This window comes from Caretta caretta, chromosome 3 (assembly GCF_965140235.1).
Source record: "Caretta caretta isolate rCarCar2 chromosome 3, rCarCar1.hap1, whole genome shotgun sequence".
NCBI lineage: Eukaryota > Metazoa > Chordata > Testudines > Cheloniidae > Caretta > Caretta caretta.
The window spans coordinates 56,274,349-56,293,722 of record NC_134208.1 but is presented as its reverse complement, the minus strand read 5'-3'; the positions used below and the strand labels follow the sequence as shown (position 1 = coordinate 56,293,722).

Below are 19,374 nucleotides of genomic sequence, written 5' to 3'. Positions count from 1 at the left end.
GATGCATTTCACCAGGCCCCGTGACTTGAAGACATCTAACAAGTCTAAGTAATTTTTAACTTGTTCTTTCCCTATTTTAGCCTCTGATCCTACCTCATTTTCACTGCCATTCACTACGTTAGACGTCCAATCACCACCAATCTTCTTGATGAACACCAAAACAAAGAAGTCATTAAGCATGTCTGTCATTTCCACATTTTCTTATTGTTTCCCGGCCCCCTCCCACATTGAGTAACGGGCCTACTCTGTCCTTAGTCTTCCTCTTGCTTCTAATGTATTTGTAGAATGTTTTCTTGTTACCCTTTATGTCTCTAGCTAGTTTGATCTCGTTTTGTGCCTTGGCCTTCTAATTTTGTCCCTACATACTTATGTTATTTGTTTATATTCATCCTTTGTAATTTGACCTAGTTTCCATTTTTTGTAGGACTCTTTTTTGATTTTTAGATCACTGAAGATCTCCAGGTTAAGCCAGGGTAGTCTCTTGCCATACTTCCTGTCTTTCCTATGCAATGGGATAGTTTGCTCTTGTGCCCTTAATGATGTCTCTTTGAAAAACTGCCAACTGTCTTCAATTGTTTTTCCGCTTAGACTTGCTTCCCATGAAATCTTACCTACCTATATCCTAAATCAAAATACTGCACTGCCATCTTTACTGTCAGAGTTTTCCACATAAATAACATCTAAAGGGACAGATTTTGGATTGAGCTTCTGACCTGCTTGTGCCGGTAGGGTGGTAGAATCCAGTCCAGTTGGCAAATCTCTCTCTCTTGCACATGGATAGACACACACACACACATTTAACTTCCATACCTGGTTATAATGCCTGTATTGGAATGGGAGGAAGGAGATATTTTTCAAATAGGGACACTTTATGTTACATATTCCTACATTAAAACTATGGTACACTTTTAAAGGTTTCACACGTTAAATTTGGTTATATAGTAAATTATTGGTTCTAAAGTCATCACCATTCCTTCTGGATAAATAAAAGTCCTGTAAAAGAGTGCATCATTTAAGCAACATAAAGTCTTCCAATTCTGGGAACCAGCAGGTTATTTCACCAAGGATCAGTGTGACAGAGGTTGAAAGAGATAACATTTGTATCAGGCTTAATTAAAGTCTGCTCTGTTAGGTGTAGAATCTTTTTTAGTTTGTTACTGGAATGTCTCTTTGAAAAACTGCCTTCCACAAAATTAAACTGAAAAAAAATAACAACCAGTTATCAAGCAGAAGTAGTTACTGATGGGACTGGACAAACAACTCAATTATTGAATCTTAATTTGAAGGGTAGCAAGGTTTTGTTTTCATTGACGGAGACAAGAACCATGGCTTAGATGGACTAATTTTCAATTTTTATCAGTAATAATTATACTTTACACTTTTACTGATGCCTTTCAACCAAGTAGTGTAACTGCTTCATAGAAGACGATACCATGTTTAGATACAGGGGTGGTGGGTGCTCTAGAAAAAAAATGTATTACTGAGACCTGTAAAACTTAGAAGAATAAAATATACCGGGCTAAGTTTTTCCCGTGCAACTGTCCCTTCCCCTGAACTGTGTCTCCAATGAGATTTGCACATGTTGGAAATCAGAACAGAACATGCTCTGTTAGATCCTTGGAAGTAGGAAACTGGGAAATTTATAGCTAAAATAATGTATATATCTCAAACCTGCGCTGTCCATATACTGCAAAAGAAATAACATGTTGTTTTGATGGCTGTGAGAAATACTCATTTAAATAACAAAGGGAAAATATACTGGGTCACATCCTTGAGTCTCCCTGAGATACATTTGGTGCAAGCATGGCACTATGGCAACTATGGGAACTGAGGCCAGTTCAGCCCCTGGCACAAATCAAAGCAACCCAGGGTATTTGGGCTGGAGGCAGGAGTAGGTGGTGTACAGGAGCTTTGTGGGCTTTATATCACATGGAGATTTGTGTGTGAGAAGCTGAATTCCATTCAATTTTGAGAAGGGCTCTCTCTTGCTAAAATAGAATTATTTGGTTATGTGCTATTTAAAATAGAGACTGTGCAGATCCTTGCTGCTCCCCCACCTCCCCGCCAGAGTCCCATGACTGTGGCACTGCTCTCCCCCATCCCAACACCCCCAGCCCCAGAACACATTCTCTTTTGTGTAACACTTTCTCAAGTGTTTTAAGAGCCTTCAAGATATTATACACTGAAGATATTATTGTTAGGCAACATGAAAGAGGAAAGCTTTTGAAATCTTCATAACATGAATCTATAGAAAAACCCTATGATCCTGCCCAAGGACTTGTAAGCACATTCCTGTCATCTGCAAGAAGATAGCAGCGCAAATCATTTTTAAACCATCATGCAAAACAGGGATTAGGGAATAATTCAGTATTAGAATTCTACTGTTTTCGTTTGGGTTAGTGGATAGGAGCGAAGACTTTCAGATCAAGAGCCAATGTGAAATTCAAAAGAGTGGATCATCAAGAGATTCCAGATGAGTCTCAATAAAAACCTGTAAGAGGGGTTGGCTCTTGATCACTTCAAGAAGGCCAACCTCAAGAAGCTTCCAACTTTAGGAATGTCCAAATGGGGCATGGGCAAACAAGATTCTGCTTTGTGTAAAATCATCCGGGCCTAGAGAGCCAGAAGGGAAATATTGAAATGATAAATACTTATGTCTCTGTAAATACAAAGCAATAGAGATATTTTTCTGAATAAAGGAGAAATGCAGAAGGATCTCAAACAAATCCAACTGTTCAATTTTAGAGTAACTACTATAAAAATCAGATAGTTCAGGAAAAAAGAAATATAAAAATCAGATAGTTCAGGAAAAAAGAAATATAAAAATCAGATAGTTCAGGAAAAAAGAAAAATGTAAGGAACAATTTGGCTACACCAATACACAGTGTTGCCATGACATTCTTGATACCTCTGACAGTTCCACGTGTTAATGTGTATGAAAGATGCTACTTGTGAACTAGATATGACAGAAGATCTTTGTTATGTGATAATTTTCCATTGTGGTACCAATTGTTCTGGACATAAAGATGTAGTGATGGATTCATGGAAGCCGTTTGATATAACTTCTGAGAAAATAATAGCTCTCAGGAGTAATGGAACTCCAACTATGATTGAAAAGAAAAATGACACAGTTACCTTGCTAAAATAAAAACATAACTGATATCAGAAAAGGGTTCGTCCCATGGTGATATATCTATCTATCTTTTCATGCTGCTTTTCCATAAATCAGCTTTCTGTGAAGAATATTAGGTTATTGTAAGTGACATTATTATTATTATTATACCTAGCTCCTATATTGTGTTTTTCATCCATACATATCTAAGTGCTTTACAAAAGAGGTCAGTAACATTATCCTCATTTTACAGGTGAGGCACAGACAGGTTATATGACTTGCTCAATCCACAAGTCTACACTGCCTCTCTCCATAGGTCACACTGGAAAGTGAGCAATGAGTATAGTTAATATATTATTTTGGGTGGAGAGGTTGCTGGAAATAGCAGCTTCTGAGCATGAGACTTGCTCTTGCCCCTTCAAAGGCATATAATAAGGGGATGCATCGTCAAAGCAGACTCATGAGTGTGCTGAGGAAAGGTTATATGGCTTTCACTCATCCAATTATTTTGAGTAATTTCTCCAAGTATAATTCAATTTTCCCTTTCTTAAGAGGAGCTAGGACCTGTGACTGAAGGCAGCAGGCAGTTATGTAATTCAAAAGAGTGGATCAAGTGCAACTTCCCCTTTTTCTCCTCAACTTTGAAAATAAAGAATCACTTCCATAACATGCTCAACTCCTACTACTTACTTTTCTGAGGAGTTAAGAGTCTCAAGGCTGGATCAGCACACATGGGCTCCTGGACACATTTCTTTGCCCTATACACTAAGACATCAGGCTAGATTGATTAATCATTATTTCAATAAAGTCTTAGGAATGACCGCAATTTAAAGCCATTGTATCAAAAATATAACACTCATTCAATGCACATGCTGAAGTCAGATGGCTGTCCAAGGATGCATTTCTTGAGGATGGCATCATTTGGCTCCTATATAATCATGTTTTAAAAAAGCATTTAAATGAGGTAAATCTGAAATTGCAAGGGAGCATGATTTGCATTCTGACCCCAAAGCCTTTTCCTGCAGGCTCCCTCTGTTCCATTAGAATGCACAGAATGGCAAACATCCAGTTTTCCCACACATCTAGAACACCATTCTGCAAAATCCTGATGGGGTCTCTTATCAGCGAATCTTCCTTGAGGTACTGTACTCCATGATAGGATGACCGCCACCATTCTGTGTAGCAGCTCAGAGACCAAACCATTCATCATTTGCACTGGTGTCAAGCAGGGCTGTGTCACTGCTCCAACACTCTTCTCCATTTACCTTGCCGGGCTCCTGTTTCTCATCTATGACCACCTTCCTGATGGAATAGGGATTGAGTATCATATCCTCAGTCTCTAACATCTCCAAACAAAATCTAAGATCATGAGAATTGGCATAACTGATCTTCAGTATGCAGATGATTGGGTCATTCTCCCACACATAGAGGCTGACCTGCAAAGTACCCTAAATCTTTTTGCAGATGCCTATCACAGCCTGGGTCTCTCTCTCAACATTGGGAAAACCAAGGTATTCTACCAACCCTCACCTGCACAAACTACACTTTGAACGTCACAAATCACCATCAGTGGAGAACCCCTGGTAAATGTGGAGCATTTTTCATACCTTGGCAGCCACCTCTCCAAAACAGCCAGTATTGATACAGAAATCAAATACAGGATGTGCTGGCACAGCACATCCTCTGGAAGAGTATTCAAACACGTCTTCAATGACAGGGATCTGCAAACAGGTACCAACATCTTGGTTTACAATGCGGTTGTCATCCCCACCCTTCTCTATGGGTGTGAGACCTGGGTGACCTACAGACGACATCTCAAGCAGCTCGAGTGGTTCCAGCAGCGCTGCCTCAGGAGGATTCTCAGGATCAGCTGGGAAGTCTGACGCACTAACATCAGCGTTCTCGCTGCAGCCATCAGCAGGTCATGAAACACCGACTCCGCTGGGCTGTCCACTGTGCACGTAGGGCTGAAATTCGCCTCCCAAAGCAAGTACTCTTCTCTCAGTTAAGTCAGGGAAGAAGGGCTCACAGAGGGCAGTGGAACTGCTTCAAAGACATACTGAAAGTAGACCTTAAAAGGGGAGGCATCAACCAACAAACTGGGAGGACCTGGAATGAAACAGAACACAGCGGCACCTCACTATACACGAAGCCACAGCTCACTTTGAGGAGAACGGACATGCTCGTGAGACAGAGAAATGACAAAAGAAGAAAGAAAGGGAACAACACTCCAGCCAACAACTATGTCTCCTCCAAGATTACATCTGTCACTTCTGTCGGAAAATCTGCAGGGCATGAATTGAGCTCCTCAGCCACTTAAAAACCAACCAATGAAGCCCCTTGGCAGACATCATCCTCGCATCGAGGTATAGCCGAAGAAGATGACTTTAAAAATGAGAAACAGGTCCATGTTTTCAAGTAATCAAAGAGAATGTTACTTCCTAGGGGGAAAACTTTTTGCCATGATGAAAGTGAATGAATGGAAGAGAGGCATTCAAAGGTATAAGTTCCTCCAGAACTCCCCACGGAGTTTGTGGAGATAAAAAGCTCAGAAGACAGTAAAGACAACTGAAAGTCAAATAGGCAGAAGTTATTTAAAAATAATGGATTAGAGAATAAAGTCTGGGAGAAGAGTATTATATCATAACAGCACAACTGAGGTGAGATGTAAAGCTGAAGGCCAACTGCCTGTTACCACAAAACAAAGGTAATTATGAAATGCATGCCCCATAGGGCTTACTGAGATTATGCTATTATAGAAAGAGACAAGGACATAAAAATTCATATCAAAGGGTTAGATTGTGCCTAGCCTTGCACAGCTGCACAGAAAAAGTGGGAGTTGGGATTGTGGGGGAGGAAGAGGAGGGCACAAAGAAACTTTCCTCATAAATGTGCTCCTGAACAGAGACCTGGCATAATTGCAGTCCTTTTATTGTAGGCTTAAAAGGGCTGGGGCACTTTAGCACTGACAGCAGCCCTAGAAACATCATACAGGGTGGGGAAGGGCAATTGCAAAAGCATAAGCCCAGCCAATAGAGCTGGATCAGAGTGAGAGAAAGTTCCCACTGCAACCTATTAAAAGGCGTAGCCGATGTTACCTTTGCATACGCTTATGGAGACCTCATGCCTGCCTCATCATATTCTCTTCATCCCCAAGGTGGGAAATGGGATAAAAACACAATCTAGTCCATTGCTCGCATTCTGGAACTAAAATGTCACCTTAAATTCATGGTGAAAATATAAAATAAATGTAGCAATGACATTTCAATACCATGAAACTTCTCTCAGGCATGATTTGTAAAGTTAACAGTGGAGCATTATTCTGATATCTAAGTTTAAGATGTTATTCTTGTGCGGGTGCTATTCTATAACTGCATGGCTAGAATCACTATATGTCAATCTGGTGGCTCAAGTTTACAGTGCCACTATCTAGTAAGGTTTCCTCTATGCTGTAAGTGGTCAGAAAAGTAACTTTACCTTTCTAACTCATTTATGGATATGCCATTGCTTTTCCTCCTCTTTCACAAATAAAACAAGTGTAACTGAGCTATAATATAACCCTGGAAGGACCGCACTGCTATGTTTGTCACCAATCCTGACCTCTCAGAAATTGCCTCATATATGAAATAAATCATTTATCACAAAATGGAATGAATCCCTTTAGTATGTCACAGTTTCATAAAACCGTCCTAGCCTATACCATGCAGGATTGTCTTGTGATTAAGGCACTGGAGTAGGATTTGGGAAACCTGGATTGTATTCCTGACTCTACCATAAACTTTCAGTGTGACCTTAGGAAAACCAATTAATCTTGCTGACTTAGTTTCTGTAAAAACAGAAATAACACTTCCCTACTGTACATGAATGATGTGAGGACACAATTTATTAAAGCAATTGAGGTGCTCATTTACTACAGTAATGAGTACCATAAAAAAAGAATATAAATAAACTAAAAGTAGAACTCAACAGCAGAAATATTCCTACTTCTGACTATATATCTAAACATCTAAACCCAGTCAGGACCAGTCTTTACATTTCCTTTCACATTACTTTTCTATACCAACATCCCTGTATAATACTTTGGAAGGACCTATAGCTCACAAGCCCCTTTGGCCAAAAAAGAACTAGTATGACTGGTTCACAGGTCAGAAGCAATTTGATAAACAGTGGTTAAAGGAACACAGCAAAGGCAGCTTCCATCTTTTGAATGAGTGTTTTTCACTTCTGCTACTTCAGATATTTTTCAAACTTGCTCCTTTGTGAATATCAGTGAAGCGCTCACCTGAGCTGGGTTTGTCTGTTTTGGAACTGCGTACAGTATTGAATTATATAAATAATTGAGGGAACTGAAGGACAGACAGATTATAGTTATATAAATAAGGAAAGTACTAAAAGTGTGTCCTGATTGTTTTCCAAAAATTACACAAACGTTTCAGGTGTTATTTTTGTAGTAAAGTTGGGGATGAGAATGTGGGAACATAAGAGAAAATGCTTTTAAATACATTATAAAACATTTTTTTCTAAATTATATTGTGGTTCTTTCACTTTTACACTTCATCTGCATTTTCAGCCATCATCAGACTGCTGAAAATGTCCTTTCAGTCTCATAGCACACTGAATGGATCAATATAATTTACACTAAGTATGTTACATTGCTGACACAGCAGCAACAGAAAATTTTGGATTAATTTTCACAGGACTAGAAGTGAAAAAGTGAATTTTCAGTATAGTCAGTCTGTCTACCCATCTAAGAAATATTTCACAGTAATCACGTCTCTCCACACCATATTGCTTCCCCCTTAGAAAAACATTATTTTCTGCTAATTGTACTATAAAGATACATGAGAATCTTCAGCACAAATTTGCGACACAATGTAACTACACCAAAGAGAAGCTGCTAAAAGCCACAAAGGCATGACATCTACCATGACTGAATAAATTAAACAAATCATGTATTGTTACCATGTCTTTTAAAAACAACCAGACCGAAAAAAAACCAACCAACCAACCACTGCCAGACGCTTCAGCACTACCACAGGTACCAAGTATATTTTCCAATATACTTCTAAAGGCAGAGAAGTCCTGCAATGCTAGAAACTCTACCAACAGTCTCCACTTACCATTGCTTTGATTTTCTGTTTACTGTAATTAACTGATAACATTTGTTCACTTTCAAAATATTGGTAGAATTACAATATTTCCTGAGGCAGAGGAAATGAGATTTCCAAGGCAAACTGCTGGCTACTTAAGATAACTAGACTGGTGGCACTGACATACATACTAAATTACGTGAGACTAGAAGTGTACAGAATTAAACAGACAGAATACAAGTAGTCCATGAACACTCTCACCCACTGCTTCATGGGGAATATGGACAAGAGAGACTTTTAAAAGGTGTCATGTAGAACAATGAAGCCCCATATAATTTTAAAAATATAAACCATACACAAAGACTACTTTTCAAGAAACAATTATTGCTAAAGGTATACTTGCAAGGAGTAGCATGTAAATGCTTTGTGGCAGGGAATGCCTTTTTGTTCTGTTTGTACAGCACCTAGCACAATGGTGCCTTGGTCTATGACCGGGACTCCTAAATGCTATGATAACACCAATAAACAACCACAACCATTTCCCAGACAAACCTTGAACTCAATGATGAGAACGAGACCTTGATGTGAAGCATCATGCGACTCCAGAGAGGGTTTTTAAGAAAGATTTTCAATGCCAAAGTATGTGTGAAATAGAGACTCTTTGAAAACCATAATCTTGGGAGTTTTGGTAGAAAGAAAGCAGAGAAGAGTAGTTTTAAGAGGACAGATCATTCAGAGTTTAAGATGCTAGCCTGGGACTCAGGAGACCAAGGGTTCAGTTCCCTGCTCTGCCTCAGACTTCTGCTGTGACCTTGGACAGGTCACAGTCTCTCTAGGTATATGCTGTAATAAAACACTGCAGCTAGCCCGTGTCACTTGACTCAGGCTCATGGGGCTCAGGCTGTGTGGCTAAAAAATTGTACTGTAAATGTTTGGGCTCAGGCTTGGGTCCCAGAGTCCAGGCTCCAGCACAAGCCTGAATGTTTACATTGCAATTTTATAGCCCTGCAGCCTGAGCCCAAGTCAGCTGACACGGGCCATCTGTGGGTGTTCTATTACAATGTAGACATACCCCCTGTGTCTCAATTCCCTAGCTTAAAAAATGGAGATAACTCTACTTCCCTATCTGAGGTGCTCAGTTACTATGGTGTTTGGGCTACCTGAGTAACAGATTAATCGTTGATATGGGGGTGTGTGAATCTACAGTGTGGGGGGCAACAGAAGTAAACATGCAGAACTACTATATATAGAAAGATAGACAAGCTTGAATGCTTCAGATCAAGGGTAAGATTAATTCCTGAAAAAAGAAAAGGAGTACTTGTGGCACCTTAGTGACTAACCAATTTATTTGAGCATAAATATTTGTTGCATCCAATGAAGTGAGCCGTAGCTCACGAAAGCTTATGCTCAAATAAATTGGTTAGTCTCTAATGTGCCACAAGTACTCCTTTTCTTTTTGCGAATACAGACTAACATGGCTGCTATTCTGAAACCTGCCATTAATTCCTGAGAGTGTGATGTTAGCTTTGAAACAATCTGGTTTCCCCAATAAGAGACAGGTATATTGAACAAATTAAAGCCATGGGTGTCAAAGTGGTATTAAGAGAAAACACAGAGCCTAGTTCTGCATCATTGAGTAGCATTTACTCCTGCAAGTAGTCCCAGTGAAGACTGCAGAATTGGTACCACTGAAAACAATTCAGAATGAGAAACCAGATGAAACCTCTTTGTTCTCTCCTTCAACCTACGTATCAAGAAAAATCAAGAAATGTCTAGGATCTTCTATAAGAGGGAAAAAAAAGAGGGGGTTGCCAGAAAATTAAACCAATGTAAAGCTTTTTGATGATTAGATGGATTTCACTAGCTGTCTGATGTGTTCTGTAAGGATGTCTTTCAGTGTTCCAGTGACCCAGGAGGTGACACTAGAATGTCAACACTGTCCCTAGCAGCTGTATAATCTGAAACTATGACCTGAGCAGGACATGTGAAAACACAAATTATTAAATGATGGTGTTTCCACTTTACAATTCTTAACAGATTTTAAACATATATTGTCATTCTGTGGTTCTGATTGGATAAAGTGATAATTATTGCCATGAGTCAAATATGATAGGTCAGTTTCTCCTGCAAAAATTGTCATCATAGCACATTTCTACCACAAACGCATTTGTGTTTCATCTTCAAAGGGTTTTGCAAACATGAACAACCTAACTCTCACAATGGCCCTGAGATCTATAGAATATAGATATCAGGACATTTTTATTTCTGAAGCCTGAAAAAATATGTTAGAATTAAGTAATATGTGCAAATATACCCAAATACACACACTATGATCCTGCAATCCTTTAGGCAGATGAAATATTAATTGAAATTAAAAGGAGTTTTGTCTAAGGACTGCAGGGTTGAGCCAATGCAGGATTAGGCTGACAGCATATATAAATACAGAACTCAGTTCCCTCTCCATTCTCCCTCAAAACTCCTTCAAGTGTTCAAGAGAAATTTCTTGCTGGGACAAAACTGAAAACAGAATAATTTTACACAAAGAAATATACTTTGCCAGCATCTCCTTTTGTATTGTTGATTCCTGCAGATATTTCTGTTAGCAGGTGAACCAGGTACTGCAGGAGAAAGCCGTTACCAGCTTAATTCTGCAATGAAGTTATAATCCTGTGCTTATGACCTCACAGGGTTTTGCTATGATAATGCCTACTTTAGCATCACAAACTGAGCATTTTGAATTCAACAAAAACTGAAGCAGAGGGAGAACGCAGTTAATGAGAGATGGCCTTCCCTTCAACAGAAATGTTTGTTACGCAAGCAAGCAAAAATATGAAATGCATGTGAAAGGTGAACGGTTTTTGGCTTCGGAGTCATAATATTTGGAAACTTCTCAAGTAACAAAGGCATACTGTATTTAACTCTAGAGCCTTAAACAAGTCTCAATCATTTAAAAGGGGGGAAATTAACAAATAAACACTAGAGGGAGCTGCTGTTCTATTTAAGCAGCTTCTTGGCTTTACTGTTTTCAGCATAAATTGTTATGCATTGAAGTGTGACAAGTATGAGCACACAGCTCAGCTGTCTAATACTGAAATAAAGGAACAATACTAAAAAACAGTATCAGGGAGCAAGGACCAAAATCAAGACTTCTGCACCAGGAGTGAATAATACATTTTACAACTACACACTGTTTAATAAACACTTTAAAAATACTCAAAGGGGAAAACAGAATATCATCTGGGGGAGATAAGATGACAAAAATCTTCTTTTATAACCCATTAATAAAAATTCTCACTGACATCAATGGAGGCTAGATTTACCCCAGAGAATACATGAAGCAAAAAAGAAAGACACCTAAAAGGGGATGAGCAGAAAATGTCTCTTTATTGAATACTCCAGCTAAAAAATGTAATGATTTGCCTTTCTAGTACTGACATAATTTTAATCTAGACTGTATAGTAGGTTGTAAGGGAATATAAACTCACTCCAAGTACAGATTTTATAAAAATAATAATACAGAATTTAGGCATTGAACAAATTAGTGAGCCACAGATGAGAGAGTTAGGAGTCACCAGGCTAGATTCACAAGGCGGTGAAAAGAGAGTGTAAACTAGCATAATTTACACCTTCTTCTGGCTCTCCAGATATACAAATAACACTCATTTAGACTAATATGCACATCTCTTATCAGTGTACAATTTATAGTCTGTATACATCATTTCAATTTGGTCCCGCTAGCCTATTACCCTGCACTACTTTCGGAGTGTCTTCTACACCAACCCCCCTAAAGAATTTATCGAGTCTAATCTTCAGTGTTGCTGGCTCAGAACTCTCCTTATTGAAGTTGTTTCCCTTTTAACATTTTAACAGTTGAAAATATTTTCTTACTACCAAATTTAAATGCTCCTATATTAATTTCATATACCCAATACGTGTTTTAGCCGCCTTAAATAATTACATACTTTTATCTTATTCTTTCTGAAGAACTTATGGGTACTTTCTGAAGTACTTATCTCATATCTCCCTTCTCATTTTTCCTATAGAGTCCAGGCTTTACATGCTGAGCTCCCTTAAGCTCTTCATAAATCATAGCTGCTAATCTTCTGATAGCAACCCTAAGCATGTAAGCATGTGTGCTAACTGTGCTGTGCCCTGGACTGTGGAGAGGCAAGCCCAAAAGTAGGGGCAGCCAATGTGTCCATGTGAATGAAGCAGCTACCTCCATTTATTGTCCAGCATAGGAAGGGCCAATGGAAGAGCAAGATAGCAGACTGATATAGATTGAATTGGAAGAAAAATGACAGAACCAAAAAGGGAAGGAGTGATAGACTGGAAAAGAAAGAAGGAATTTAAAAAAAAACACCCTATAGCCTTGTCTATTCACAGAAGTAGTACCTCTTTAGATATTTTAGTACAATCTTTAATGTGGATTTAGTTGTACCAGTATAGTTAAAGTGGTACAATCATCGTATTGTGGATGCAGTTATATGGGTGTATATGTGTTTATATTGGTATTGTCATTCCCATATGGAAGGGGAATAAACTATACCAGTACAGCTAAATCCACATTAGAGATTGTACTATGCTAACTATATATGTAAAACATGATAACCCCACCTAACATGTTATATGGATACAAGAAATGTGGACAGACCAGGCCTAAGACTGACACTAAGGCCTAAGACAAGACTGTTATCTTGATTTTTAAACAGATCATGTTTGGCATTTGTGTTAAATAAGGTTCTACATCACTACTTTATTGTCCCATTAGCCTTGTTTGGATTCCCTCCAGTGTACGATGTCTCTATCTCAAGGAACCACAAACTGTACACAAGACTCCAAGTGAGGCTTCGGTATGGCTGTATGAAGATGAATTAATATCTACTAATTTTTACACACAATGAATGAACACCACCATCTGTTTTTCTTTCTGAAAATATTTTGTAAGAAAAAAATTAAAGAAATTGGCAGTGACAGAATGTGTGATCTTTTGTTTCTTCTTAGATAAGTACAGGGGCCATCTATTCCAATTTACTCACCTACTCCTCACAGCTGTCCTTCACTATGTCCTGCAACATCATTTCTAGAAAGAAGGATTCTGAAATATGGATTGATGGATATCACTTATTCCAGTGAAGGCTGAAAACTGTCAAAATATGGTTTGAAACTGGGAATATTACTAATGTTCAACCAGCAGAAAAATGTGATGATAACAATGACACTTATGTTTAATCCTAACCATTAGGACAGACCAGGGATTCTCAGACTATGGCTCAGATGTACCCTTTGGTTCACAGAGTCCTTCCTGATGAGTCACAGAATGGAACATTATGAAAACTGTGCAGTAGGGCAAGGAGCAGTGGTCCAATGGTGGATTTATATTTTATAGAGTGATCCACAGAGTGAAACAGTTGAAGAACTGCTTGCAGACAGTGAGTTTCACCAGACAAATACACTTTAAGAAAAGAACCTTTCAACTCGTTGACTATAAGTTTACCTTATTAAGAAGTACACACTTAGCTCTTAACGCCTTTCATGCATTTGTGTGTGATGGCATTTTTACAATACAGTAAATAGGATATAATGTCACAACTCTTATCAAATCTTATTCTCTCAAAGATCTCATTTGTTACTGCACAGAGAAGCCCTGAAGCAAGCCAAACCCATGCCTGAGCTCAAATTCCAAATCATGTACCTCTAATAAAACCAAAACTCTCAGATATGAGCTAAAACCTTTAGTGCTGCATATTATAAATCCTTTCATATAGTTTTGTATTTCTTAATCTTTTTAATTCTTCTGTAAACTCATTTGATCTACAGTTGAGTGCTCATTCTAGTATTGGGTATAATCCTCCACATCACTCAGTTGGCAAGCTCATCACACAGTCCTTCATCTTTCAAATTACCCCTCTGAGACAGAAATTATCTGATCTTAAATACAGCATCATACACTTGGTAAACTGAATGAATGCACAATATCCATAGTTAGCATATTCAGCCTGTCCGTCTCTGAACTGTTAGACAGCAGTGTGAGATCTTGTTTTTTCTCTACTGCACTGAGCTTTGTAGCCTCTCTTATTTGGGATCCAATTCTTTACCTTTGTTCAATCAAAAGGCTGGGAATTGTAACTGCCTGATAAAACAGAAACACAAGAGAAAAATCCACTGCCTTCAAAAGAAACAATTGAACAGGAGAAGCAAGCGGGTGAATCGTAATGAAATCTGCCCTTCCAAATTATACATTCCACAAGCATTGCCTTCTTATAGAATCATAGAATCATAGAATATAAGGGTTGGAAGGGACCCCAGAAGGTCATCTAGTCCAACCCCCTGCTCGAAGCAGGACCAATTCCCAGTTAAATCATCCCAGCCAGGGCTTTGTCAAGCCTGACCTTAAAAACCTCTAAGGAAGGAGATTCTACCACCTCCCTAGGTAACGCATTCCAGTGTTTCACCACCCTCTTAGTGAAAAAGTTTTTCCTAATATCCAATCTAAACCTCCCCCACTGCAGCTTGAGACCATTACTCCTTGTTCTGTCATCTGCTACCATTGAGAACAGTCTAGAGCCATCCTCTTTGGAACCCCCTTTCAGGTAGTTGAAAGCAGCTATCAAATCCCCCCTCATTCTTCTCTTCTGCAGGCTAAACAATCCCAGCTCCCTCAGCCTCTCCTCATAAGTCATGTGTTCCAGACCCCTAATCATTTTTGTTGCCCTTCGCTGGACTCTCTCCAATTTATCCACATCCTTCTTGAAGTGTGGGGCCCAAAACTGGACACAGTACTCCAGATGAGGCCTCACCAATGTCGAATAGAGGGGAATGATCACGTCCCTCGATCTGTTCGCTATGCCCCTACTTATACATCCCAAAATGCCATTGGCCTTCTTGGCAACAAGGGCACACTGCTGACTCATATCCAGCTTCTCGTCCACTGTCACCCCTAGGTCCTTTTCCGCAGAACTGCTGCCTAGCCATTCGATCCCTAGTCTGTAGCTGTGCATTGGGTTCTTCCGTCCTAAGTGCAGGACCCTGCACTTATCCTTATTGAACCTCATCAGATTTCTTTTGGCCCAATCCTCCAATTTGTCTAGGTCTTTCTGTATCCTATCCCTCCCCTCCAGCGTATCTACCACTCCTCCCAGTTTAGTATCATCCGCAAATTTGCTGAGAGTGCAATCCACACCATCCTCCAGACCATCTTATTTTACTTCTTTTAGCTGTTTCCCTTTGTAAGATGCAAAGAGGTTGGATAAAGTTTAAATGACTATGCTGCCCCTTTCACATCAAAAAATACAGAGAACTACTGACACTGAATGAAGGTGCTGCCTTTCCATCTGCCTGTCTGGGTTTGCCTGTCTGGTGGCATGAAAGAGCTTGCATGTTGATGAAAGAAGAACTTGGGTGGAACTACAGTAAACTAGTAACAGACGAATAAATGCAAAAATGTACCAAGGTCCTGCGAGCTGTAAAATGCAGTTAATCGAGTGCCATTTTTTTTTGTTCAAATGATTTTAATTATTGGAATGCACAATTTTTATAATATGCAAATAAAATGTTTTAAAACCTGAAAAAAAAATTGCGGGGAGAACAAAGATCCATTGTGTTCATTTAAAGCTCTCCTCAGGTAAAATGCTACAAACATGCTAACAAAGTCTACAGCAGTTCTTGACTGAAGGGAGAATGTCCCACTTTCCTTGCTGGTTACTCACCGGAGGTCCTTGTGATCCTGGTTTACCAGGGAGTCCTGGTTTACCTCGCCTTCCCTGGAAACAACAACAACAAAAAACAGACATTCATAAATATTGCATCAGAGGATTGATTTGCAATAAAATAATCGGTGTAAAAGCAAGACTGATTGTACTGTTTACTAACAAAAAGATCAAAAGCTACCTAAAGCAGAAATACCTTGTACTACTTATTGCAGCATCAATAAGAATGTATTGCCTTAGAAAAGTTCTTAATAACTATGGGAAACAATGTATTTGCAGCACAATAATTTTTTACTAGTACATTTTTCCAGCTAGGTTTCAAGAGTGAAAGCATATTGATAGGGAAGTAACATATAACAAACCTATCATCTTGACAATGTCCAAATAAATTATATGTTATTTGATTGTTCAATGGTCTAGGATGTAAAACTATAATGCAGCTGTCACCATAAGCCATATAATAATTGTACAGGTTGAAAATAACTAATTGAACATGGCCAGCACCCTATTTCTCAAAGCTGATTTTCAGCTGTGTCACTAGTGAACTGAAATAAGTGTGTCTTACTTATTGATCTCCATTACTTAAGTCATTTGTCACCTACTCAGATTCACAAACAGCTAAACCTCAATTTCAAGAGCTAAGCAGTTACACAGGAATCCAAGACCGGAAGAGAGTGGACTAAAATCTTTGAGCAGTCATATGTCTACTGGTATCATTTCAAAGTTTATGTATTTCACATATGGTCTTGAATTGTTAGGCTAACACACTATTACTTAGCTTATAATCAAAGGTTTCTTTATGGCTGATTGAGAGGAAAACCTTTGTTGATTTAAGTCAAACTGATAACATTTAATTTGAGATATTTTTGAGGTTTTTTTCCCCATAGTCCTATGTTACTCACAAGCTAAGTGTTGTGGCTGAAACTGAAATCACGTCAATGACCCATTAAGATTAATCTCACTTTGATGTGTTATTCTTGTCATGCTTTCAGTGTACACTAAACTCCCTTAGAACCATTAAGATTTATGCTATGAATGTAGAAGGGCAATAGTGTAAATTTTGTATTATTAATCCTTTATATGGAAAGAGTTTAGTTATGTTTCAAGTATTTTTCTCAGTATACATTTAAGAGCTGGAGCCATTGCATTGTAAGCTGTGAATGAGTATTAAGACCAGTAGGAATTACAATAATATTTATCCATAAAACCAAAACTTAACAGTGAATTTTTTTCTATTTCCAATAGACACTAGCTAACCTCAATATTTTACCTATTTTTAATACAAAACCCAGTAAATCTATATGTTCTAATTATTGGTAACTTTTTATTCTGAAACACAAAGAACCATATGCTGCTTTCTGAAACACATCCACCTTTCAGTGACTTCAGCAAGGTTACTGCAGGCATATAGGAAGGCAGAAAAGGGCTCAGAATTGTTATTTAATTCACTGGAGTTCAAAAACTAAGGCCACCAATGCCTTTCCTTGCATTCTGTACATACACCTGCAATAATTTAGCCAAATGCTGCCTCAAAATCAATGGGGATGCATAGGAGAAATTGAGGAAGAAGTTAACCAAACAGAAGTTTTTTAGAGTGTGTACATTCCTGTGTCTTACAAAGGCTATGTCGATTTCTGGAAGGTGAGGGGTGAGAGGGGATACAGCATTTGATTTTCAGAAATGCTCCCTGATTATGTAGTTACTACCTCTGTGTATAAAACATGCATTTGTGCCTGTAAATGCCAATCACACAAATACCTAACTAAGGCCTGATCCAAGTCAATGAGAATATTTCTACTGACTTCAATAGACAGAGGGCAGGCTCTGAGTGAACAAATGCAGTAATTCTGTTTTTGACACATAGCCTAAAAATTAAATAACTTACAAGCTTAAATCTTGATTGTAAAATTTAAATTTGTAGCATTTTTTAGACACAATAACTGCTGACAACTAATGTCAAGTTGCTATGGCAAAAAACACACATTTGTAGCCATAAAACCCACTTTTGCCCCGGATATGGGGTAACTATACATGCAAAAAGGTATAAGTTAACAATTTACAAATGCATCCAATTTATTTGCAAGTACCTGACTTAGCTAGAAAATATTTTATGTGTGTGCACGCCATTTTGTGTGGGTACATACAAATGTGGTTTTTTTGCAGGAGCAATATAGGAACATTATTCCGAAAATGTTCAAAAAATTTAAAAATGAAAATCCTTGTAGACACTGAATGATTGTCACAAATTGACATTGCTAGAGTATTACATAACTGAATAGATTATTTAAATACATGATAAATGATATATAGAGATGGGCCTGAGAAGCAGCATTTGGATTTGGGTCCAGATCTAAAACTTTCCTCAAATTTCAAAAAAGTGTTTGGACCTGAAAGTTTTCCTTTGACACTTTACAGAGTGAGGTTGGGGAATTAGTTCCAATCTGGTTCCATACTTCCTGAAAGCTCAGGAGTGTAGGGATCTGTAGTTTTGTTTGGGCTTATCTCTACTTTACAACTGTAAATATAGACTAATGTTTATCATTTTTATTTGAAAAATAGTAATCAAATGTATCCCCAAAGAATGTAATCAGAAATATGATGGCCTAAATACAAAATAACTATATAATGGATCATCTTTTTAAATAGCCTCCCTGAGTTATTAGGACCAACATACTGTCGATTTCTTTAAAGCATGTCCATGTTCCTGTTTGTACGTATTTAGGTTGTATTGAGGATGACTCTTAGAATAGTCTAAACAAAGTATCAAGGAAGTGTTAAAGGAAAAAAGGCAGGGTTTTGATTGATATACACAACTGTGAATGGAGTGTTAATTACATAGGAAAAACAAAATATTCTGGGAGCTAAATTTTTCTTTTTTTTTTACATATGAGCCGAAATATAATTTATGATTGATGTTGCAAAATTAAAACAAGAGCAGATGGCAAACCTTTTAAAAATCATTTACATGAAAAAATCAGAAAGAGAAATAGCTGTTTTGGTTCTGTTTTTGCTTTGGCATTCATTAGTCACTGTCCATTGATACCAACAGTACTCTTTCTCCTACTCTATAGTTTATAATTTGTTTAACAGATAATGTTTTATGGCAAGTGTACAAGAGTTTATATGACTACAAGAACATATGCGGTACAGTTAGGGTGACCAGACAGCAAATGTGAAAAATCGAGATGGGGGATAATAGTAGCCTATGTAAGAAAAAGACCCAAAAATCAGGACTGTCCCTATAAAATCGGAACATCTGGTCACCATAGGTACATTCAACATTAAAGGACCAAAAGGAGATGAAAATAATAATATGAGGGGAAATATTCTAGGAATGCAAGGTTTATGTTTGTCAAGTGCTTGTTTCCAAATATTCATTGTTTTCTATTTCCTTTTATAACTGATATTTTTAAATGAGTTTTCTTTACAGAATTCATAAAAGTGAACACATAAGTTCATAAAT

The 19,374-nt window shown here is 38.1% G+C and overlaps 2 protein-coding genes across 5 annotated transcripts in view; one reads left to right on the top strand and one right to left on the bottom strand.

Annotated features, from left to right (window-relative positions):
* Positions 1–19,374, bottom strand: part of COL19A1 (collagen type XIX alpha 1 chain) — a 339,106-nt gene that overhangs the window by 115,725 nt on the left and 204,007 nt on the right. For all 4 annotated transcript variants that reach the window (XM_048846009.2, XM_075126514.1, XM_048846011.2 and 1 more), the window contains exon 17: positions 15,912–15,965. In XM_048846009.2, coding sequence (XP_048701966.2) covers positions 15,912–15,965 — 54 coding nt within the window. The remainder of the gene's footprint in view (positions 1–15,911; positions 15,966–19,374) is intronic.
* On the top strand, positions 6,692–14,445 carry LOC125634789 (thymosin beta-4-like). Its single transcript, XM_048846012.1, has 3 exons — positions 6,692–6,724; positions 7,262–7,288; positions 14,341–14,445. Exons 1-3 carry the CDS (start codon positions 6,692–6,694, stop codon positions 14,416–14,418), a joined length of 138 nt encoding a protein of 45 aa, XP_048701969.1. The 3' UTR covers positions 14,419–14,445.

Bases quoted from the DNA above. Each gene is read 5' to 3' on its own strand.
- LOC125634789 (XM_048846012.1), top strand. From the start codon at position 6,692: ATGTTTGTCACCAATCCTGACCTCTCAGAAATT. The intron at 6,725-7,261 runs GCCTCATATATG...TTCACAGGTCAG, and splicing joins ATCCTGACCTCTCAGAAATT to AAGCAATTTGATAAACAGTG. The intron at 7,289-14,340 runs GAACACAGCAAA...TAACTGCCTGAT, and splicing joins TTGATAAACAGTGGTTAAAG to AAAACAGAAACACAAGAGAA.